Source organism: Poecilia reticulata, linkage group LG8 (genome assembly GCF_000633615.1).
Source record: "Poecilia reticulata strain Guanapo linkage group LG8, Guppy_female_1.0+MT, whole genome shotgun sequence".
Taxonomy (NCBI): Eukaryota; Metazoa; Chordata; class Actinopteri; order Cyprinodontiformes; family Poeciliidae; genus Poecilia; species Poecilia reticulata.
Window position 1 is genome coordinate 2,044,397 of NC_024338.1, and position 18,882 is coordinate 2,063,278.

General features: G+C 38.7%; 1 protein-coding gene across 1 annotated transcript in view; it reads right to left on the reverse strand.

Moving 5' to 3' along the window:
• The window catches only part of igf2bp1 (insulin-like growth factor 2 mRNA binding protein 1), a 48,917-nt gene that overhangs the window by 15,145 nt on the left and 14,890 nt on the right, over positions 1-18,882 (reverse strand). The window contains exon 3 of the mRNA XM_008415094.2: positions 706-754. Coding sequence (XP_008413316.1) covers positions 706-754 — 49 coding nt within the window. The remainder of the gene's footprint in view (positions 1-705; positions 755-18,882) is intronic.

Consider the following 18,882-nt stretch of genomic DNA (forward strand, 5'->3'; position numbering starts at 1 on the left):
TTGGACTAATTGCAGTTTGGTTAAATGTTTTTGGACCACAGCATGGGGCAACAACACGTTACACAAGACAAGCTGAGGCATTTGATTTAAAGATATATGACTGAAACATCTTTTTACAGCAACTAGTTGTCTCCCCGTCACTGTAACAGTGCTTCCAACAGAGCGTTTGGACTGGGGGACAAAGCTGAGACACCCAGAGAGACACCCAGGCCTGCCTGGGGCAGAACATGCTACCTGCATGCAGCAGAGCAAGAAGCAGGGCAGCAGGGTGAATCTGAAAGGAAAATGTCTGACACAGGATTCATCTCTGCAGTAAACTGCCCAAAACATGGCTGAGGAGACTTCTGCTTCATAACAGATGAAAAACTCTGGTTTCAAAAAATGTACAAATCATAAAGGTACTTAATAATATAGAATACTTAAATGTATAGAATAATATAGGTTTGTATTTGCTTCTGTATCATATTCAGTTTGGAACTAATTCATTTCATTTAATTTATCAAACCTATTTTTTATTATTTTATTAATTCATTGTTTTTTGTTTTCCCCAACTAAACCGGGGAAAAAAACTCCTGGAATTGAACATCTTTAGATGCGACTCTCTTGGCTGAGCCAGACAGGCTGCAGCCAGACTGGATTCAGGGCGGTTGGCAGCGTGAGTGCAGAGGTCAGACCCAGTGTGTTCATGACGGAACAGGAACTAACCTCCCACTGCAGGTGAGGCGGAATGTTTCTGATCTGCAGTTTTCTGGTCCTGTGAGCAAAAGGAAAACAGACATGAGAAACCAACATAATGAGAAGAGAAAAGATGCAAAGTCAAATTAGACTTTAACTGAATAATGTAACATATGTAAACTCTAAATCAAGTGTATTTCTGAACATTTCCTCTGTTGGTCTGACAGTGATTCATGCAAAACACCAGCTCTGTGCATGACAACTCAACTCAACCACTGTTTCAAACGAAGTGGACTCATCACTGCTGGCCGCTAACTTTAACGGGAGGATCACCACAACCGACAGCAAGTTGGTGACAGAGCACATACTCCAAGGCCTGTGGTTTTCTTATCAGGCTGTCTTCTTATCCAGCCCATTCTTGAGCTGTTTCCATGGTTTCAGCCTATGGTATAAGCTGTGGGTCAGCAGGTGGTAATGGTAGGGGTCAAACAAGTTCTTTGATGGTGACCAGGGCACTGATGGTCTCCAGTGGCATTGAGGGAGAATGAAGAGTGTTCAGGTGCTGATAAGACCAATTTTCCATGTGAATAGTTTCATTAGATGTGGCAGTGGCTCTGACTCTCTGTGTTTTGTCCAGGTTTAGTGGTAAAGGCCATCACAGAGCCAAGAATCAAGATGAGGACAGATCTTCCCATTGGAGCTACCAGGTATCTGAGGGACACAAAGACGATATCCATGGTAACGCCTCCTGGGAGTTTAGCATTCGGGTGGGGGAGTGTTCTGGTATGAGTGGGGGTGGCCGTTTAAACCTACTGATGCTCAGTTGGGTGCAGGCAGTGATTGTTATGGATGGCAAAGATGGATCATGCAACTGATCCATACATTGAAGCTTTTTACAAGAGTGAATGAAAATCACTGAAACAGTTCCAGAGCAACATTACAAACTTCTGCTATGCCATTTTAAATGACTTATTTTAGTTGTTTGTTTAGAAAAGTTAATTTAATGGAGGAAACATCTGATATAGAACTACAGATTTAGAACAACATTCTTCAGAATCAGGTCCATCTCAACTTACATCTGAAGAGGTGTTATGTGAAGGATGAACAAGATGATGTTAAAAACTGATCTCAGTCATTTGAACACATTCATTTTATTTGAGTAATTACAATTAATTAATTTTAATGCACTTAATCTCTCTTTAAAAAAAAAAACATACAAAAGTTCTGAGCCGGAAACAATGTATTCATGTGTTTTTGGTACGGCCATAAAACTGATGCACAAGTGTGCAAACAACAGCGATGAGCAATAAAGCCACTCTGCCTACTGCCAGTTAGTTTTGTTTAAAAAAAAACGATCTGATGGGACGCTGGAAAAGACCTTTGTTGTGTTCAAGCTGTGCTAAAAGTAGTTAACCTATCAGGGTTACATTATTTTACTCAAGCCTAAAATAGCATCTCAATGAAAAACAAGTAGCATTGACAATGTCAGCATCCAGAGTCCACATTTTAAAGAAGTTCCATCAATGATCAGGAGTTCCTGAAATACTGGGAACCTGAATGGATGGAACAACACTTTGCTTCAATCTGATGGCAGAAGAACAGATTAAAAACAATAAATATCTTTGTTATTGAGCTAATATGTCTTATTTATTCAACAACTTAGCAGCAGAAATGGCTTTTGAATTGAAAATATTTATTTTGTGAATACATTGATCGATTACTATGGGACTAATTTCACTTAATTACAGACTCTGCGATTAACTTGATCAAAATTTTAAATTGAGCACCACAACTAATTAACAGAACAGATTAGAAAGACTTCATATCCAGACTGTCAACACTATCACGCCCTGATCCGCAGCTCCAAGGAGGAGCTCCATGAGAGGATTGCCATGGACAATTGAAGGATTTCTCAAACATACATGAAAGAATCAACGTAACAGTTCAGGTAAAATAAGACCATGTGTTTTCTTTAGTTGCATTAGGATGTTCCACCAGGTGAACATGCGTCTTCAGCAGAGTGAAACATTTATGCTGCATGTGTCAGGAGGAGCATTCAGCTCCAGCTTCTCATGACACAAAGAACCGATGATGAAAAGAACAAAACAGAGAGAGCAAAGAGAAGAAAAAATAAAAAAGGCTTTGGTTTCAAGAAGAGTTAAAGGTCAAGGGTCACAGCTCTTTAGACGGGGTGGGCAGTGATGGGGGGCCGGGTGTAAAAAGACCACTGGCTAAAGCTTAGACAGAGGTGAAAGGTTTTCACCGGAACCAACATCAGTTGGGTGATCCGATCATGAGCAGGCAGCAATAAATACAGCTGAGAAAACCATTAGGATGGTGGAGGACTCTGGGGGCGGGGCGCATCTGTACCAGTTCACCAGTCCAACAGCAAAGTGTCCTGACACACAACAAAGACCACCCACCCAGAGGTGCTGATTGGACTTTTGAAAGGATTCAGTTTAACTATGTGAGACAATATTTTTCAACTTATTGATGTTCTATTATGGTTGGGACAAAATACTGGAACCAGAACCAGTGGAGCCATAAAAATAGTTGTTATTATACAGAGAGAAAACCAAGATCAGCCAATATGAAGCATAATAAACATGTAAAGATGAGCTGCTGCTCCTCTAACAGCAGCAGCAGAACAACATTACGCTCAGCAGAGTTAAAGAGCTGACAGGTCCGACTGTCCAACAACTTCAGGGTGGGCGGGATCTCTCATGATGCTCTGTCCTCCAATTGGATCTGGTAAACATCTGAAGGGGGCCAATAAGCTGCAGCCATTGGTCACCCTCTGCACCCCCCGTTTCTCCACTGCCAGTAACACCAGTCCCCTGCAGGAGGAGCCAGCATGCTAGAGCCTAACCACACCTTCTGCCAACACCCTGAAAACAACTGCTGGGGCTGCTGCAGGCGAAAGGTATTGTCCTGTTGGAGACAGGAATCCCAATTCATCTGAAACTGGTGACTACTTCTACGGGAGATACTGAGCCCATTCTTCAGAAGGTTAAAGTACTGAAGAGATAACAAATCAGTTTCTTAAGGTGATATGCGGTGACTCAGACCCACAACTAACTGGGACACAATTTTGCTTTAACGATTAATTTAAAATTAAAGTGTTGCACTTTTCATTTCGGAGAGGATCAGTTTTCATCTGCCGGACCACGACTCTGCATCCTGCAGGTCTGGAGTCAAAAGTGGCTCCGTGGCTCACTTCACTTATTCAAATAAAATATTGCACTTTTTCTGGTTTTATTCTTTAGTTCTGTGCCTCCATGAAAAACCCTCCGGCCCCCAGGTTGAATGGTCTAGGAGTGGCCCTGGTGCAAATCACATGTCAATACCAGATCTCACCTGGACTGACGACACTGTCTAGACCTGGTGCCAGCACCCAGCTGACCCCGTCACAAGCTGCTTTCAACATGTGTAACACTGGTATGCCATTTAAGCAAATAAACATGGAATTCCATCATGTCAGGTTATGTCATAGTCATTCATCTGCCAAAAAACAAAACAGATTGATCACCTGTTACATCTGCTGAACTATTTTGTTCAACTTGTTTGCTTGTTTTGTCTGCTTTCCAATCCCCTTTGTCAATTTCTCATCTCAGTCATTTCTGTTCATTCCTTTTTTACAGACATCATCAGATTTTCAACAATAGCAAAACTTATATTTCTGGAAAGAAGGGGAGTGACAAACATCCCAGTAACAGGCCCACTGTGTGTGTGCAGTACTTTTGGCACAGGTCATGTCAGGAAATACTCTTTGATTTAAGACAGCCATCACTCAGAACATTTTCCAGATGTGCTCTTAACTTACAAACATGTATTTATGGCCTGAGTGATCAGATCAGAATGAATAGACGGGCTGGCTCGTGGTTTATAATGTGGCATCTCATAATGCTGCAATTAACACAGTAGGATAAACCAGAACCATTTTAGTCCAAATAAACACATCCTCAATATTTGAAGAACACATTCAGCTCACCACTTTTAAGTATTAAATTAGCCTTTTAGGACAAAATGTAATTCAGAAACTCCTGATCATTGATGGAATTTAAATGTTATTTCAGGCTGGAACTTCATAGAGGAGTTTGTTCAACACAGTCAATGTGCTTCCAGCTCAAACTTTCTCCAAAACACATCTAGTTCCCCCACCTAACAACAGTAGAGAAACTCCTTCATCAATTTTGAAATAAGAATATTTGTCTGTGTAATCCACCCCGTCAGTTTCCTTATGTGATTGTGTGGCGTTCTCATATGTTTCATTCTGAGTTGTAACTCAGTCTGGGCAGGAAAGGTGTTAACATGAGACTCCACAGAAAGAACCAGGGAGCTCATTCAGACAACATGCCGACAGGTTCATCTGCCGTCATTACCACACTAAACAATTAGAACACAGTTTGCTCTCAAATGTCCCCTGGTAGAAAGCAAGAGCTGGGGCCCGACGCAAGAGCACAGAAGTGCAGGGGCTTAATATTTTATAAGAGCTATCTAAGCAGCATAAAAATGAAAGATGAATATTTTATTGCTATAGCTGCAGAGGAAGGAGGCCGAGGAAACTAAACACAGGCTAACATGTAAGCTAGCTGTGCTGCCATCTTAACAACCAGTCAGTAACAATCCATCTAGTCTAGTCTGAGTAAAATAAAGCAAATACAGCCTCTCAGTTGGACCTTAGAAGGTTTTCAAAATGTGAAAATGAAATACTGGATGTATCACATGCCAAGTCAGCATAAATGTAACATATCACACAGATTCCTAAAAAAATATAAAGAACAAAACAACTACTCCACATCGCAAACTTCAGTGTTGTTCGTATGGCAATGGCAGATAGGAGAAGAATCAACCATGTTCTGCAAGTTCACTGTAAGGTCAGACATTTAACCCAGAGCGCTGCATGGACGCCACAAGCCTCAGTAAACGTGTTAAAACATGAAGTTCAGCACAAGACAAAACCAAAGAACAAGCTTGGAACGTTAGAAAGCCTCAGAACAAAACACTACAGCTTACATTAGTCAGGATTTATCTGGAAAAACCACAAGACTTCTGAATAAAATATGTTTTAACAGCCAATTTTCTCAGTTATTTTTAATCCAAAACAGAACTTTGCATTGTTTCTAAATAAATAAAGATCTGAACATCCCTACATCTGTGAAGGGGAGTAAACTAAAATGATTGATAACTCATATCAAATTAGACTTTTAAAAGGTGATGTCTGCTACATGATTAAAAAGATTTCTGTAAAAATATAACCACTTCATATGTAGAGGGTTCAATCTTTATTATTTCTGTTCTGCAGGCTGTTTGCTTGTTGTGTCTGCTTTTCAACCCCCTTTGTCAATTTCTTATCTCCGTCGCTCCTGTTCATTCCTTTTCAGTTTTCCCTATTAGCTAAAAATGGATTTAATTAGAAGATTTTAAACAAAAAAATTATTTGAGTTGGTCGGACAAACAAAGAATTGAGAAAACGGTTGTATTTCTGACTTCTTATGGACATGAGGTGTGTTTTAATGTTGGACATGCAAGGGTTCTGCTACGAAACGTCAAAAACACCACAATGTACAAAACACGTTCATTTTTATAACTCTTGGTATAAAAATATGATTAAATGGGCGTTAATCAAAAATTTATCTGCAACTGTTTTTTTTTTTTTTCAATAAATCCAAATTATGAGAGAAAAAGGAATTTAGACAGGGTGGGAAGCATGGTGAAGACAGAGGCCTCAGGTCTGGAATTCATTAAGGCCAAAGGAGAGGTGGGGGTGCCATGGGTCAAAGTTCAGGTTGTGTTCTCCTCCACCAAAACCACCACCACCCCTTCCCCTGCTGCACGCCTCCATTTTAAGGAGCGTCTCCATTTTGAAAGGGGGCGCCTGACTCTGCGTCATATATCAGCCAAAGCAGCAACTTTAGTCCCAGTTTGAGTAAATAACACAACCTAATTGTCAACTCCAAGTTGAGTCTGTAAGACTTTTGCAATGAACTAAAACAGCAGATTAGGAGAAAACTACAAAACCTCGTAGCTCAAGTCTGCCCAAGACACACGTGCTGCGCTGAACAAGCCTGTGACGTCGAGGTGTGATGTGGTCAGAGTATTTTCTAAAGACTAAAAAGACAAAGAATAAATGAAATGATCAACATGTGAAAACCAGCACCTTGTAGCCCTTACGCCTCCTACTTTTCCTCTCACCATTTTGCGCTCATGAAGGCGCGCGGACACAACTGAGTAACAGCAGAGCCACAGGAAGCCATGTTAGTGGATAGAACGCTCCTCAACACGAAGCCTAGGTGGAATGAGTGGGGACGGGACCGGCTGTATGCACCACTACTCGGTGAGAAGGTCACAGGCCGGGTCACGAGCCTTGAACCGAAACAGTATCCTAACCACATATTTATTACTAATTTAGAACATCAATAACTAACAAAACCATATGCTGAAAAATCCCAGTAATGATGCGGACGAAGAGAGAAGGGTAAGAAAGCAAAAATCTGCTGAAATTCAACACCACCTCCCTTCTCCTCCCGTGCGTCTCTTGTTCGTACACAGAATACATACATGTGGGAGCCAGCAAACCGCCATCTTGAGCAGGCAACGCCCATTTACTACAAGAGTGGACTGTCACGTGACGTGGGGAATTCACCAGAAAAAGCACGAAGCGCCTGCGAAGGAGGCGGAAACGCACACATACAAAACTACACGAACAATGGGGCCATGTGTGTCAGACTGTTGGAGCTGATCTCCTGACAGAGGAAGAGAAAACCTGCCCAGAGGTCGCTCCGATAGCTTCATCCGCTTCACATGCACTGACTGGAGGACACACGTAAATCAAGCTTACAGAATCTACAGGGATTATAAACAGAATCTAGAGGAAATGTAGGTAAAATGAGATCTGTGGTGTGGAAAAGAAACTCGCAGCTACGTGAACTGTCCAAAAACAATAAATGACCCTAACCCTTTTTTGTTTCTTCTTAGAATTAAAACTCTCAATGTTCCCTGGAAGGAGAACCTCTATGATCCACCAGACAGAAACAGAACATGGAGAAGATTTGAAATCATTTAGGAGAAGTTTTGGTTTTGGAGTTCAACCAAGACAAATATGAAATGTCAGTGAAAAAGGAAATATTATCGCAAAGTATAGAAATACATTACTGTAGTCTTTTCATTAAATCTTTAAAAAAAATAAAAATAAACAGTGTCACAGAAAGGTTACTAGGGACAGCACAGGTCAATGTTGGAAAGTTTCTCTTTAATTAGTCCTGGTCCTATAACACAACACAACAAAACAAAATATATGTAATTATTTGTAAAATAAAGCAACAGGGCTGTTTCTTTAAGGAGAATTGTAACACATTACTTTAAGATGCCATTTAAAAACAGGTTTAAATTTAACTAAAATCAAAATGAAAAGAAAATCCTCAAATTTCTTAAGTTTGATTGTTTTGCACTTAAACGTGTCAAAGGCCAACTAAAGAAATCAACAAAAACAAACAGAAAAAGCCAGAAGATTAAGAAGGAGAAAAGCTTTCTTTTAACTAAATATAAAACTGATTTGATTAAAACTCACTTTGATAAAACATAACATTAAGAGAGAGGAAAAAAACAATGTCAATTAAAAACACTATTGGAAACTAACTAAAAACCAAGATTGGGTTTTTCAAAAGGCAAAATTCAAACACATAGATACGTTATAAAGTTTTTGGTCAAATTAAGGGGGAAAAAAATGGTGAAAAGATTTTGGTTTTGCCTACAAAAGCCTTTAATTTTTTTGATTTTTTAGATGTTTGTAAATATTAGGAAGCTGCTTTCTAAGGCAAGCGGGTGAATCATTAGGCAAAATTGTGGAACTATGTTAAGTTCCACAATAAATTGCAATTATAACAATTTTGCCTAATGATTCACCCACTTGCCTTAGAAAGCAACTTCCTAATTCCTACAAACATCTAAAAAAATATCATTGAAGCAGACAAAAAAAATTAAAGGCTTTTGTAGGCAAAACCAAAATCTTTTCACCATTTTTTTCCCCCTTAATTTGACCAAAAACTTTATAACGTATCTATGTTTTTCATTTAACAGTAGTTTACTTAAGGTAGACTCAGTTTTGTAACAGTATTCCATAAAGTTATGGAATATGAAATGCATTAATCATAATTTTGGTGTCACTTGTTTGCAAGAGTAAGACTGCTTTAAATTCTAGGAGTAATTTATTGAAACACTTTTAATATTAAAGGAAACAGAATTTCAGCTTGAACAGACTGTTAACATTGTTATATAATTAAATCAATAACAATTTTTAAGTTTGTTAGTAAAATGTTTCTGAATATCCTAATAATTATATGTAAAATATATACATTACAAGGTGAAATATAGTTGATTTTTCAGAACAATTAATCAGAAATCAAATCACAACCCTTCAGTCACAAATAATATTTAAATATCTTTTATGGGGGTTTTCCCCCTCAAAACTTTTCTCTTTTTTTCATCCGATTCTTTGTTTGGTCGCATCAGGCTGAAATGGAGACCCTGACACCTCGGAACCAACCGGGCTGAATGAAGAACACAGCTCCTGCTGCCTAAACGCAGCAGACGAGTCAGAGCAACCCCCGCTTTGTTGTGAGTCTGTGAGAAAAGGGGCGGGGCCAACAGCAGCCAATCGAGAAGCAGCACGGAGAGGGGCCCGTCTTCAGTCCACACATTTCAGTGCCTCTCCTCCGTGGATGTCATGAAGCTATTGCAGGTTCGGCCAGCAGAGGGCGAACTCTCCGAGCTCCACACCGGCTGCTGAGCCTTCACAGCATATCAAACCTCTGCGTGTTAAATCCTTCATCTCTGGGCCTCAGCTTCTGCCGGGCAGGAGACGCGACTCTACAGTCGATTTAATTAGATATGTTTGTTAAAAAATAAAAAATAAAAAAAACATATCTAAATAGTCTAAATTCTTATTCTCTTTTTCTGTATGTCACTGCAGAAGCAAAGGAGCAAAGGATCATATGACAATGCAACCTTTGGAGCATTGTCTCATTCTTGTTCAGTGCTTTTTCATTCTACTCCCCCCTCCCCCAGTTTAGATTCACAGTTATTTGATCAAATATATATCTATACTACTCATCAGGTATGATGAGAGCTTATTTACATTAGATAAGCTTAAAAAAAGAAGAAGATTAAAACGTGCTTAAAAGAATCTGAGGAGTTTCTGAGCAGATTCATGACGTAAAAGTTTTCTATCAAACTTGTGGATGCTGCAAACAGAATGATCAGCTCCCGGACCATGATGCACAACGTAAAATACCTAACCAAAATAATAATAAATAATATAATCAAAGAGGACTGCTGTAAATAAAACTAAGTGAGTGTAGCAGTGGTTTATGTTTCTGTCTCCCTGAGGGGATTCCTCTTTGCTTCACATGGACACTAAGCTCTTTATGTTTACTTATGAATTCATTTTTGCACATTTGTGATGTTTATTCAGGACAGAGGTTTGAGGAAAAATGTTTGACTAAATTAAAGCAAACCACATCTACAGTAACTGAAAGCTCAGCTGACATCACTCATTTTCAGACAGATTACACTATAAAATAATAAACTAAAAATGCAGATAGTGACTTAATTCAATTCTGTCGTAAGCAGGAGAGGTGTTAATCTATAAGATGTTTAAAAGATTTGAGTACTAAAAGTATTGTGCTCAGGTCACCTTTACAATTACATTTAGGTTGTTTTTTTTAAGAGAATTAAAGGCGACATTTTAGTCAGTCAGTCAGGTTACGAGTTATTATTAACTGACTGGATCATCTAAGTGTTTTTCTTCTGACCTGGAGGGAGATTTTCAGCAACAAGTGGGGCCAGAACAATGGGCCATGAAGGCCTTTTCCGCTAGGATAATTGGGCCCTCATTTCCCTGGGGGTCCGCCCGTCTGCTCCAGCTAACCGACTTCCATCAGCCCTGAAGGAGCCATCCCACACTGCTCCATCACATTCAGAACAGGGTGAATAATTTGCTGGGTTGCAAAGACAAAAAGCTCCTCTGAGTTATCTGGAAGAATCTCATTCAGCATAACAATATATACTACTACTGCTGCTGCTGCTGCTGCTCCACCTCCCTAGGAACACACACCTCCCTGCCATGTGAGCCAGGCCTATAGCTGTGATACGGCACACCCCCACTCGCCCACGCCCACTCAGGGGGAGGGAGCGGTGACACACATCTTTACTGGGGGAGGGGATTCCTCCTCTCTGGATCTTGCTTCCTCTCGTAGCAGCTCATACATGTCTGCATGTGCATATGTGTGTGTGTGTGTGTGTGCGTGCGAGAGACCAGAGCACATGCTGTCGTGTCAGACATGTGACCAGCAGGCATAGCCTCCATTTTAACTCTGAAAATCCCAGTTTGATTTGGGTGGGAGGAGGAGGGTGAACAGGGGAATGCTGCCGTAAAGCATTGGTTACTGCAGGAGATTCTTTTCTGAGGCAGAGCTCACTGCAGGCTGATGGGTTCAGTTCAGCCCTTTACCCAAACACAGTTTTCACCAGGACATGCTGCTCCGTTAGCCTCATGTCCTTAGCTTAAATCCAACACTCTGCAAATGGCTTGTCACAGAAGACAGGTGAGATTTTTCTACAAAATCAAATCCTAAACTTTAGGATCTCAACTAACATTTATTTGGAGCTCAGACCAACTCCTCGTGTCATTTAAAATTTGATTTAGTTTACATCGAGAGGACGGCTTGTAAAAAGTGAACCAGAAGGTTCATTGTTTTGTTTAGAAGTTTTAACATTGTGAAGTTAAAGATGGCCTCCTTCATCCAAGCAAATTGGAAGACAAACTTTTCAGTGTATAAAAATCTTAAAACCATCGTTTTAGTTTTCTGGAGACAATCAGCTGCCTTATGATGACCAAAGACAAAGATACAGAAACAACTAAGTGCAGGTAACGCTGCATTCTCCTTCATCTTTATGAAAACATGCCTTTAAAAAAATTGAAGAGTTGTTGCTCAAGTTTTTTAGGGCTGATGTCCTAAAATGGAAATTAATGAAGAAGTAAAAACAGAAAAGTTTACATTAAATTATATTTTATAAAGGTTGCTCATTTTGTTTTATAGTTTCTAAAAGGCAGTTTTTCATTCTGGCTGTTTTGAAGTAAGCGATGTGCTGGAAACATCGACTCTGGTCTGCCGGTGCAGGAAGATTTGTTAAATTATTTTTGACATTTTCCGTGCATTTATATCCCAAATATTTCATTTTCCATCTGCCCAATTTTCTCTAAACTGAGTTTTGATCAATTTGTTTTCCCACCTTACTCACCAGTTTTAATTCTTAGAAGAACAAAGAAAAACGTTTCCTTCTTTTTTTTTTCAAACTTTCCTGCTCCTCTTTTCCATTTTGCTTCCTGCCATTTTCAAATCACTTTGTGAAAAAAATACATATAGTATTTTAGATAAAATCAATTAGCAGGGAGCTGAGTCTGCTTAAAGTTTGTATAATTTCAAAACTGTCTACATTACATTCTCACTAACCCTCAAGTAGAGAACAATAAATATTTTCCCAATGAAAAGCTAATAATTTCAAACATACTCAGAATGAAATGAAATGAAAATGAATGAAATGAAAATTTCATTTCATGAATGAAATGAAAATTATTTAATAAAAAAGAGGGGGAAGTAATTTCAACTAGGGCTGAAATGATTGAGATTAATTATTTATTAATTTATTAGTTGATTCGTCATTAACTTGATTATTTAGATTCAAAAAAAGGTCATTTATAGAAAAAAAAACATTCACAATAGCAATTAAGCCAGAACTGTGCAAAAAATGTATTTTGTTTTTTACATTTTACATATTTTGCATTTTAGATAAAACTCCTTTAAATATGTTTAAAACTTATCTGGTTCAAATTTACTAAAGAAATGTTGTAGCATTATATTTTAGGCAATAAAATGTTTATGTTCTTAATTTAAAAAAGAAACTAAATTATTTGTTATGTTGCATCTATTAATGCATTTCTAATATAGTGTAAAAAGGCCTAAGTGCTTAACTGAAACATCTGTAAAACGTTCCATTTTTTAACCATCAAAACAATCCATTAATTAATTGATTACTAAAGCAGTCTTTCACTGCAGCTCTAATTTTAACAATTGCATTTATTCCGTTTTCACCCACTTATTGATAGAAATAATCATGAAATCTGGAGGAAATGTGACCATCAACATGTTTTTTTTTTTTGTTAAATGAAGAACGTGTCTGCTGACCCCACATGACCAGAACAAGCTGGGTCGGCCTCCGTCCGTTCTCTCCGGGTATTCCAGCTTCCCCCCACTGTCCAGAACCAGCTGAGACATTTGGGTTCACTCTCACTCCAGAGTGGGGTGGGGTCCGTTTGTACCCCACACCCGCCCAAAGCCCGCTGGATGTAGTCAGCAGCCACCCCCCCTCAAGACACTGCACGGGTAATGTGTGTGGGGGGAGGAGGGTATAAAAATTGTAAACATGGTTTTAGATAAATCTGATGTAACTAAAGAATTGTAGACAAGAAGGAAAATAAGCCAATCTGGGTCAGACAGGCGGGCTGCTGGCAGAGTGACTGTTTACATACAGGAGCAGTGAAAAAACCCGACCACAGTTCTATATACATGGAACTATAGAAACGGCTCTGAGCCAATCAGAAGTCAGCAGCAGCCAATGAGAAGCTACGATGGCCTATAGGTCCCTTCAGCTTCTCTTCCCCTTTTTACCTGAATTCTTCACATTTTTTTCAGCAGTGAAGTAGGCTGTGTGCTTCCCTGTCCGTCCTTTCTTACCCTTCTGAAACACACACACACCCTATGCATCTTCTGCTGGCTGTTGGGGGAAGGGTCTTTTAGACAGCTCCAAAGGTTTTACGCTCAAAAAAGAAATTGTGACATTAAGTGAAAAACTGAAAAAAAAAGGAACTAAAGAAGGAACACACACACACAAAAGGGGGGGGGACCCCAAAAACTAGCATGAATGCAACTAAACATTTAATTCCTTAGAAAATAAAACGCTTAATTTGCCAGGATGGATACGAGAGATTTTTGTTGTGTTAGGGTGTCAGACAGGAAATATTCGGGACAACTTCTAAAATCAATTTCCTTTCTTACTCCATAAGTGCAGCTCTGTCTTTTTTCCCCTGATGGTTGCACAAGGGGCCTGTTGTTTTAGTAACACAGAAGCGGAAGTGGGAGAAATGGCAGCTCAGTTTTACTTCCACCAGCAGACAGGAAGGGTCACTTCACAGAACATGGTCAGAGAACATCTGATGAATTTATCACTTTTTATGCTCATCTTATTTTAATGACTTTTCTTGCAAAGCATATTTGTTATCAAAATATCAATAAACTGGTTCATGTAGTTGCTCAAAAGCTACAACTGCTGTACTTAGTCTATATAGAAAAACTAGCTAACATGTTAAAATCAAGTTTTCTGACTTTTCTTGTCTTCCTTTTATATCCAAGATTTACTTTGATATTTAAACACACAAATATTTATTTATTAGTCATCCTGCTCTTTACATCAGGATAACTGATCAGTAAAAAAAAGAAATGCTGTTCAGTCAAAATTGTGTTTGGATGTTTTCCATCTGCAATTTTAATTCCCATAACTCCACTTTGTGTTGGAAAAAAATAAAAATAATAAATAATCTGGTTAAATATCTGTGGTATAGAGTGTAAACATTCAGCTGGAGACATTTCTCATTAATTACTTATTCAATTTGATTAAAAAAAATTTTTTAGCTAAAAGCACCTTTGTAAAATACACACGATTGATCAATATAATTTTCTATTACACCATTGTTTACTGGCAAGGACGATCAAAATTAAAAACAGGTGGTACAAAAGTGGATATTTTTAAAACCATTTTGTCAAAGTCAACTGGTTTTAAGAGCCATATAAAAACCATACAAGCCAAACCAGAGAATCATTCATGTGCTGAAGAATATGTAGTTAGAAAAACATGAAAGAAATAGGAAGAGTGGCGGCAGATTCCACAGATGAAGGCTTTGGGCAGGGGCATCAAGGTTCAACTGCTCCAAATGCCCCAGCAGGTCACCCAGGGGTCAACATCCTCCATCATCCGACTAAATGTTTCTCTGATATCCAGCGACAGAAAAATGTCCAATTAGACCCAAACGAGATCAGAACAGGCAACCATCTAAACGTTTCACCAGAATCAAATTTTATTAAGAAGTAAATTGGATATTTCACAGTTCAAAAATGCTCCAAAAATCTAAAACTCAGAGCCATCCCGGTCCTTCTCCCTCAAACAAAGCATTTCTCTCAGACTTTATTTCTACGGTTTGTGGAAAGGAAAATGTGAACAAGTGAGCCATGCTGTGTGGGAACAGAGACAACAACAGGGTTAATATTCATGATACATATATATTTAAGATTGATATATGCAGCATTTTTATAACAACTGAAGTTAACAGTTACTTGATTGTGCTCCAAAGTGGCTATATGTGACTGGAAAACAATCCTCCTTCTTCTCTCCCTTGAAGTATGAGCCAAATCTTTCTTGCAAGTCAGGGAGACCCTTCTTCAGAAAGCTGACCGGCAGTGCAGAGCAATAGGTGGGAGAGGGGCAACGCATCCCAAGAAATCGTCAGTACCATCTTTGACCTCTCATTAAACTAAATGTAAACCACAGGAACAGCAGAAACCTTGGTACACCGTGTTACCAGTAACTGGTCTATGCATATATAGATATATGGGTTCATGGGTTTAATTTATTTTATTTTTTATATAGTAACTTTGATGTGCACAAAAAGTTTAAGAACTTATTGATTTATGTCCGAGACCTTTTGTCATGTTGAAAAGAAATGTAGAAATGGAGGAAAACAATAGTCAGAACCTGGAGCGTCATGTCCTGAAACCGAACCAACACACCAAGACTTTTCTCATTAATAAACCCAGAAAATAGAGGCAGATATTAATTTGCACATTTTATATCACTGCCGGGGCGCGGTATAGGGGGGAAAAGTGATGACAATTCCAGGATCCCTAACCAACAGGGGCCACTCAACTTATTTATTGTTTGTTCATAGAAATAAAAAAAATTGGGGCCCTGTCAATTACAATATTAATCATATTGTATTTTCAAAGATTATTTTTAGCAGTAAAAATGTAATGTCCCCACTCCCTGTTCAACAGCAGTCAGTGGAAGACAGGTTTGTGGCAGTTACTATGCTGCTAAGAAAAGTTATAAAATCAGGTTTTTAAAAAGAGAGAGAGAAAAAGCCAAGAGTGTCAATTTATAACCCAGTTCTTCTCCAAGAGAGGTGGGTAGACTGTGTGAGATTATCAACCATTTAGCATAATTAATTTAGCTACAAACTAATGTTTGCCTCCTTAATTTAATGAATTAAGGAAAAAATTAAGGGAAAAAAAATTACCAACATTCATATATTTAACTTGTCCCTTGTACCTTTTACCACTTAACAACAGATGAGCAGCTCTAACCCACGTCCCTCCTAACCCGTCCTCTCCTGAGTGAAATTAAAGCTGACTGGGCCGGGGTCAGTATGTAACTTTTATATAAATATTTTTTTCACATATTTTTGAAAATTGTCATTATATTGTGACAGTATGATATGAGAGGTAATCTGTGAAAAATCTATTTCCTCTGCCTTCTCCCAGTGCTAGAAACAACCAGTCAGTGGCAGGAGAGTTTTAGTGCTGTCAATCACAATCTCGTGGTGCTGCTCATCCTTTCTCCCCCTTGATTTGTGCCGTGCTGCAGCTAGCATAGCACAGAGCTGTGCAGATTCAAACTGAATGCTCAGTTTAGTTAGCATAGCTACCAATGACAGCAGATAAAACGGTTTCTTGTAATGATAAGTTGTTTCTCCACCATTAGCACATTTAGCAGTGAGGGAATGAGGCTAATTGACAGCGCTAAGAGCGTCCTAGTTCTGATTGGTTGTTTTGGTCAGAACGGTGTATTACTTTAACCAGCAATAGTAGTTCAGGAAGGAGGTGGAGGAGATTGATTGTTTTCACAGATCATCTGTTTTATAACAAACTGCTACAACATCGTGACAGCTTTAACAAATATGGAGAAAGCATATTTTTTTATTGAAGTTATATACTGCAGCTTGAATAAAATGCGACTATATTACATTTTTGAGAAGTCTGGATTGCTTTATGTTTATTTTGAACGTTTCTTTTGACTGTTGCTCATGGGGAGAAACATTTCAGTATCTAAAACTAATAGAAAAAATGTAAGCAACTTACTTGCATACTGGATGTGGACTGTTGTATGTTAAATTCATGAGCAGTAAATATTGTGCTAATTATCAGTATTGAACCAAAGATAGCAAGGCATTTGCAAGCCTTTAAAAGTGTGACGCTTTTAATGGGTCAAATAGACTCAAAAAATTCTAACAGCAGCTGCGCAGGGGGGCCCAAACAAATTTTTTGTCAGGGGGCCCACGATTCCTGGCAGCGCCCCTGTATCACTGCAATAAATCAAGAAGCAGCACTGAATAAGATCCCAGAAGATGTTTTACAGTAATATTTTATAACCTCTCTGGGACAAAAATGTTGTTTTTTCATTGCATCCAGTTCACTCACAACTACTAGTGTTAGTCTGTGGCCAAGGTAAGAAAAATGTAGTTTATTTTTGTTGTTGATATGGAACACTAACAGGTTAATTTCACCATGCTAAAACTTCAGCACTACATCTTACACATGTAGTGTTGTGTTGACAAGTGCACTTTGTCAACACAGCTGCACAGAAAACATGATGTTTTGTTTAAAGTCAGTCTTGTCGAGTATTTCACTTCCTCAACCACAGACACCCCTCATCGATTATCTAACTCATAGTTAAAACAGCAAAGTGAAATAGACTTGAGGTGTGAAAGTAAATGCAGGCTTGTCATTTGCATCAACTGAATTCAATGAGAGCTGCAGCGCAGTGAGAGTCAGGCTGGGCTCAGGGGTAGAACTGACCAACAGGCCAGTGGAGGTAAAACCTGAAGCTGCAGCTCTGCTTCAACAAAATATCAGAGAAATACAGGATCCATGAAACAATGGAGCATATTAAAGCAAGTGGAAATGCTAATCAGTACCAGCGGTCACCACCTGTGAGTTTCCATGGTGACTAAAGTAAGCTGAAAAATGAAAAAAAAAAAAAAAATTGACGAGTTAGTAACACTTATCCCTACACTATAATTTTCACGCCAGACAAAAAAAAGCAATAAAATTTTTTTTTTAATTCTAATCTTTGGATCCAAAATCACAGCGCCCCTTAGGCGGCGTAGCCTGACAAAAAACTGACCGTTTTACGTTATTCGTTTCATCCAGAGGGTTGAGAAGAGATTCCTTCCCAGAGACGTGGACGCTGTTGAAGTTTTAAATTTTATCCTGTTGCTAACATTTGCCTATGTACTGCTCCATTTCAACACCAAGAAGTTAACCAGAAATTCTCTGCGCTTTAAACAACCATCCTCCACCGCAAAGAGAGAAGTGCTGAGCGCAGCGGCTGTTAACATTACATCTATTACATATCGATATTAGTTAACTCAATATTAAGAAGTGTAACCAACACAGACTGAACAGCTTCCTTCACTTCCTTTGCCATCATTGATAAAACTACAGGCAGACTTCAATTCTAAAGCAGCGCAGAAAAACCAATATCATCGTTCAGAACTCCTTCTGATTGCTGATAGATAATCAACTTGAGGCAATCAGAGTTAAAGGGAGAAAGACCAGACTGAGCTGAAAGCAAGAATTCTTATACAAGCATTTTTGTATAGGAAGGCCGTCGATTCCCAATGTCCCCTCGCCTGGTCGTCACCAGGCGAGGGGACATTGGGAACCGTTTTCCTTTGTGTTCCCTCGCAATAAATGGGCTAATACACCTCTACCTATTTTATGCAGTTAGTGATTTTAATTTAAAATTGCACATATGGACACAATTAAAGAGCCTTGGTGAAAACATGTTTCTACTCTTTAGTGTAGAAAAAGGGTTTAAAAAAATCATGTGTTCATGTTTGTTTGTGAGGTGGAGATGTTAATGAATTTGAAAATGGCCCTTTATTAATCAGAAAATGGCCCTTTATTAATCAGATTGCTAAAATGAATATATTTCTAATGCATAAAGTCAGCAGTTTTTAAAGTTATAACATAACTAAAAATTTATACCAAGTCACTATTATGGATTCTTACATTGAAAGCTGGGAAAGGTATACTG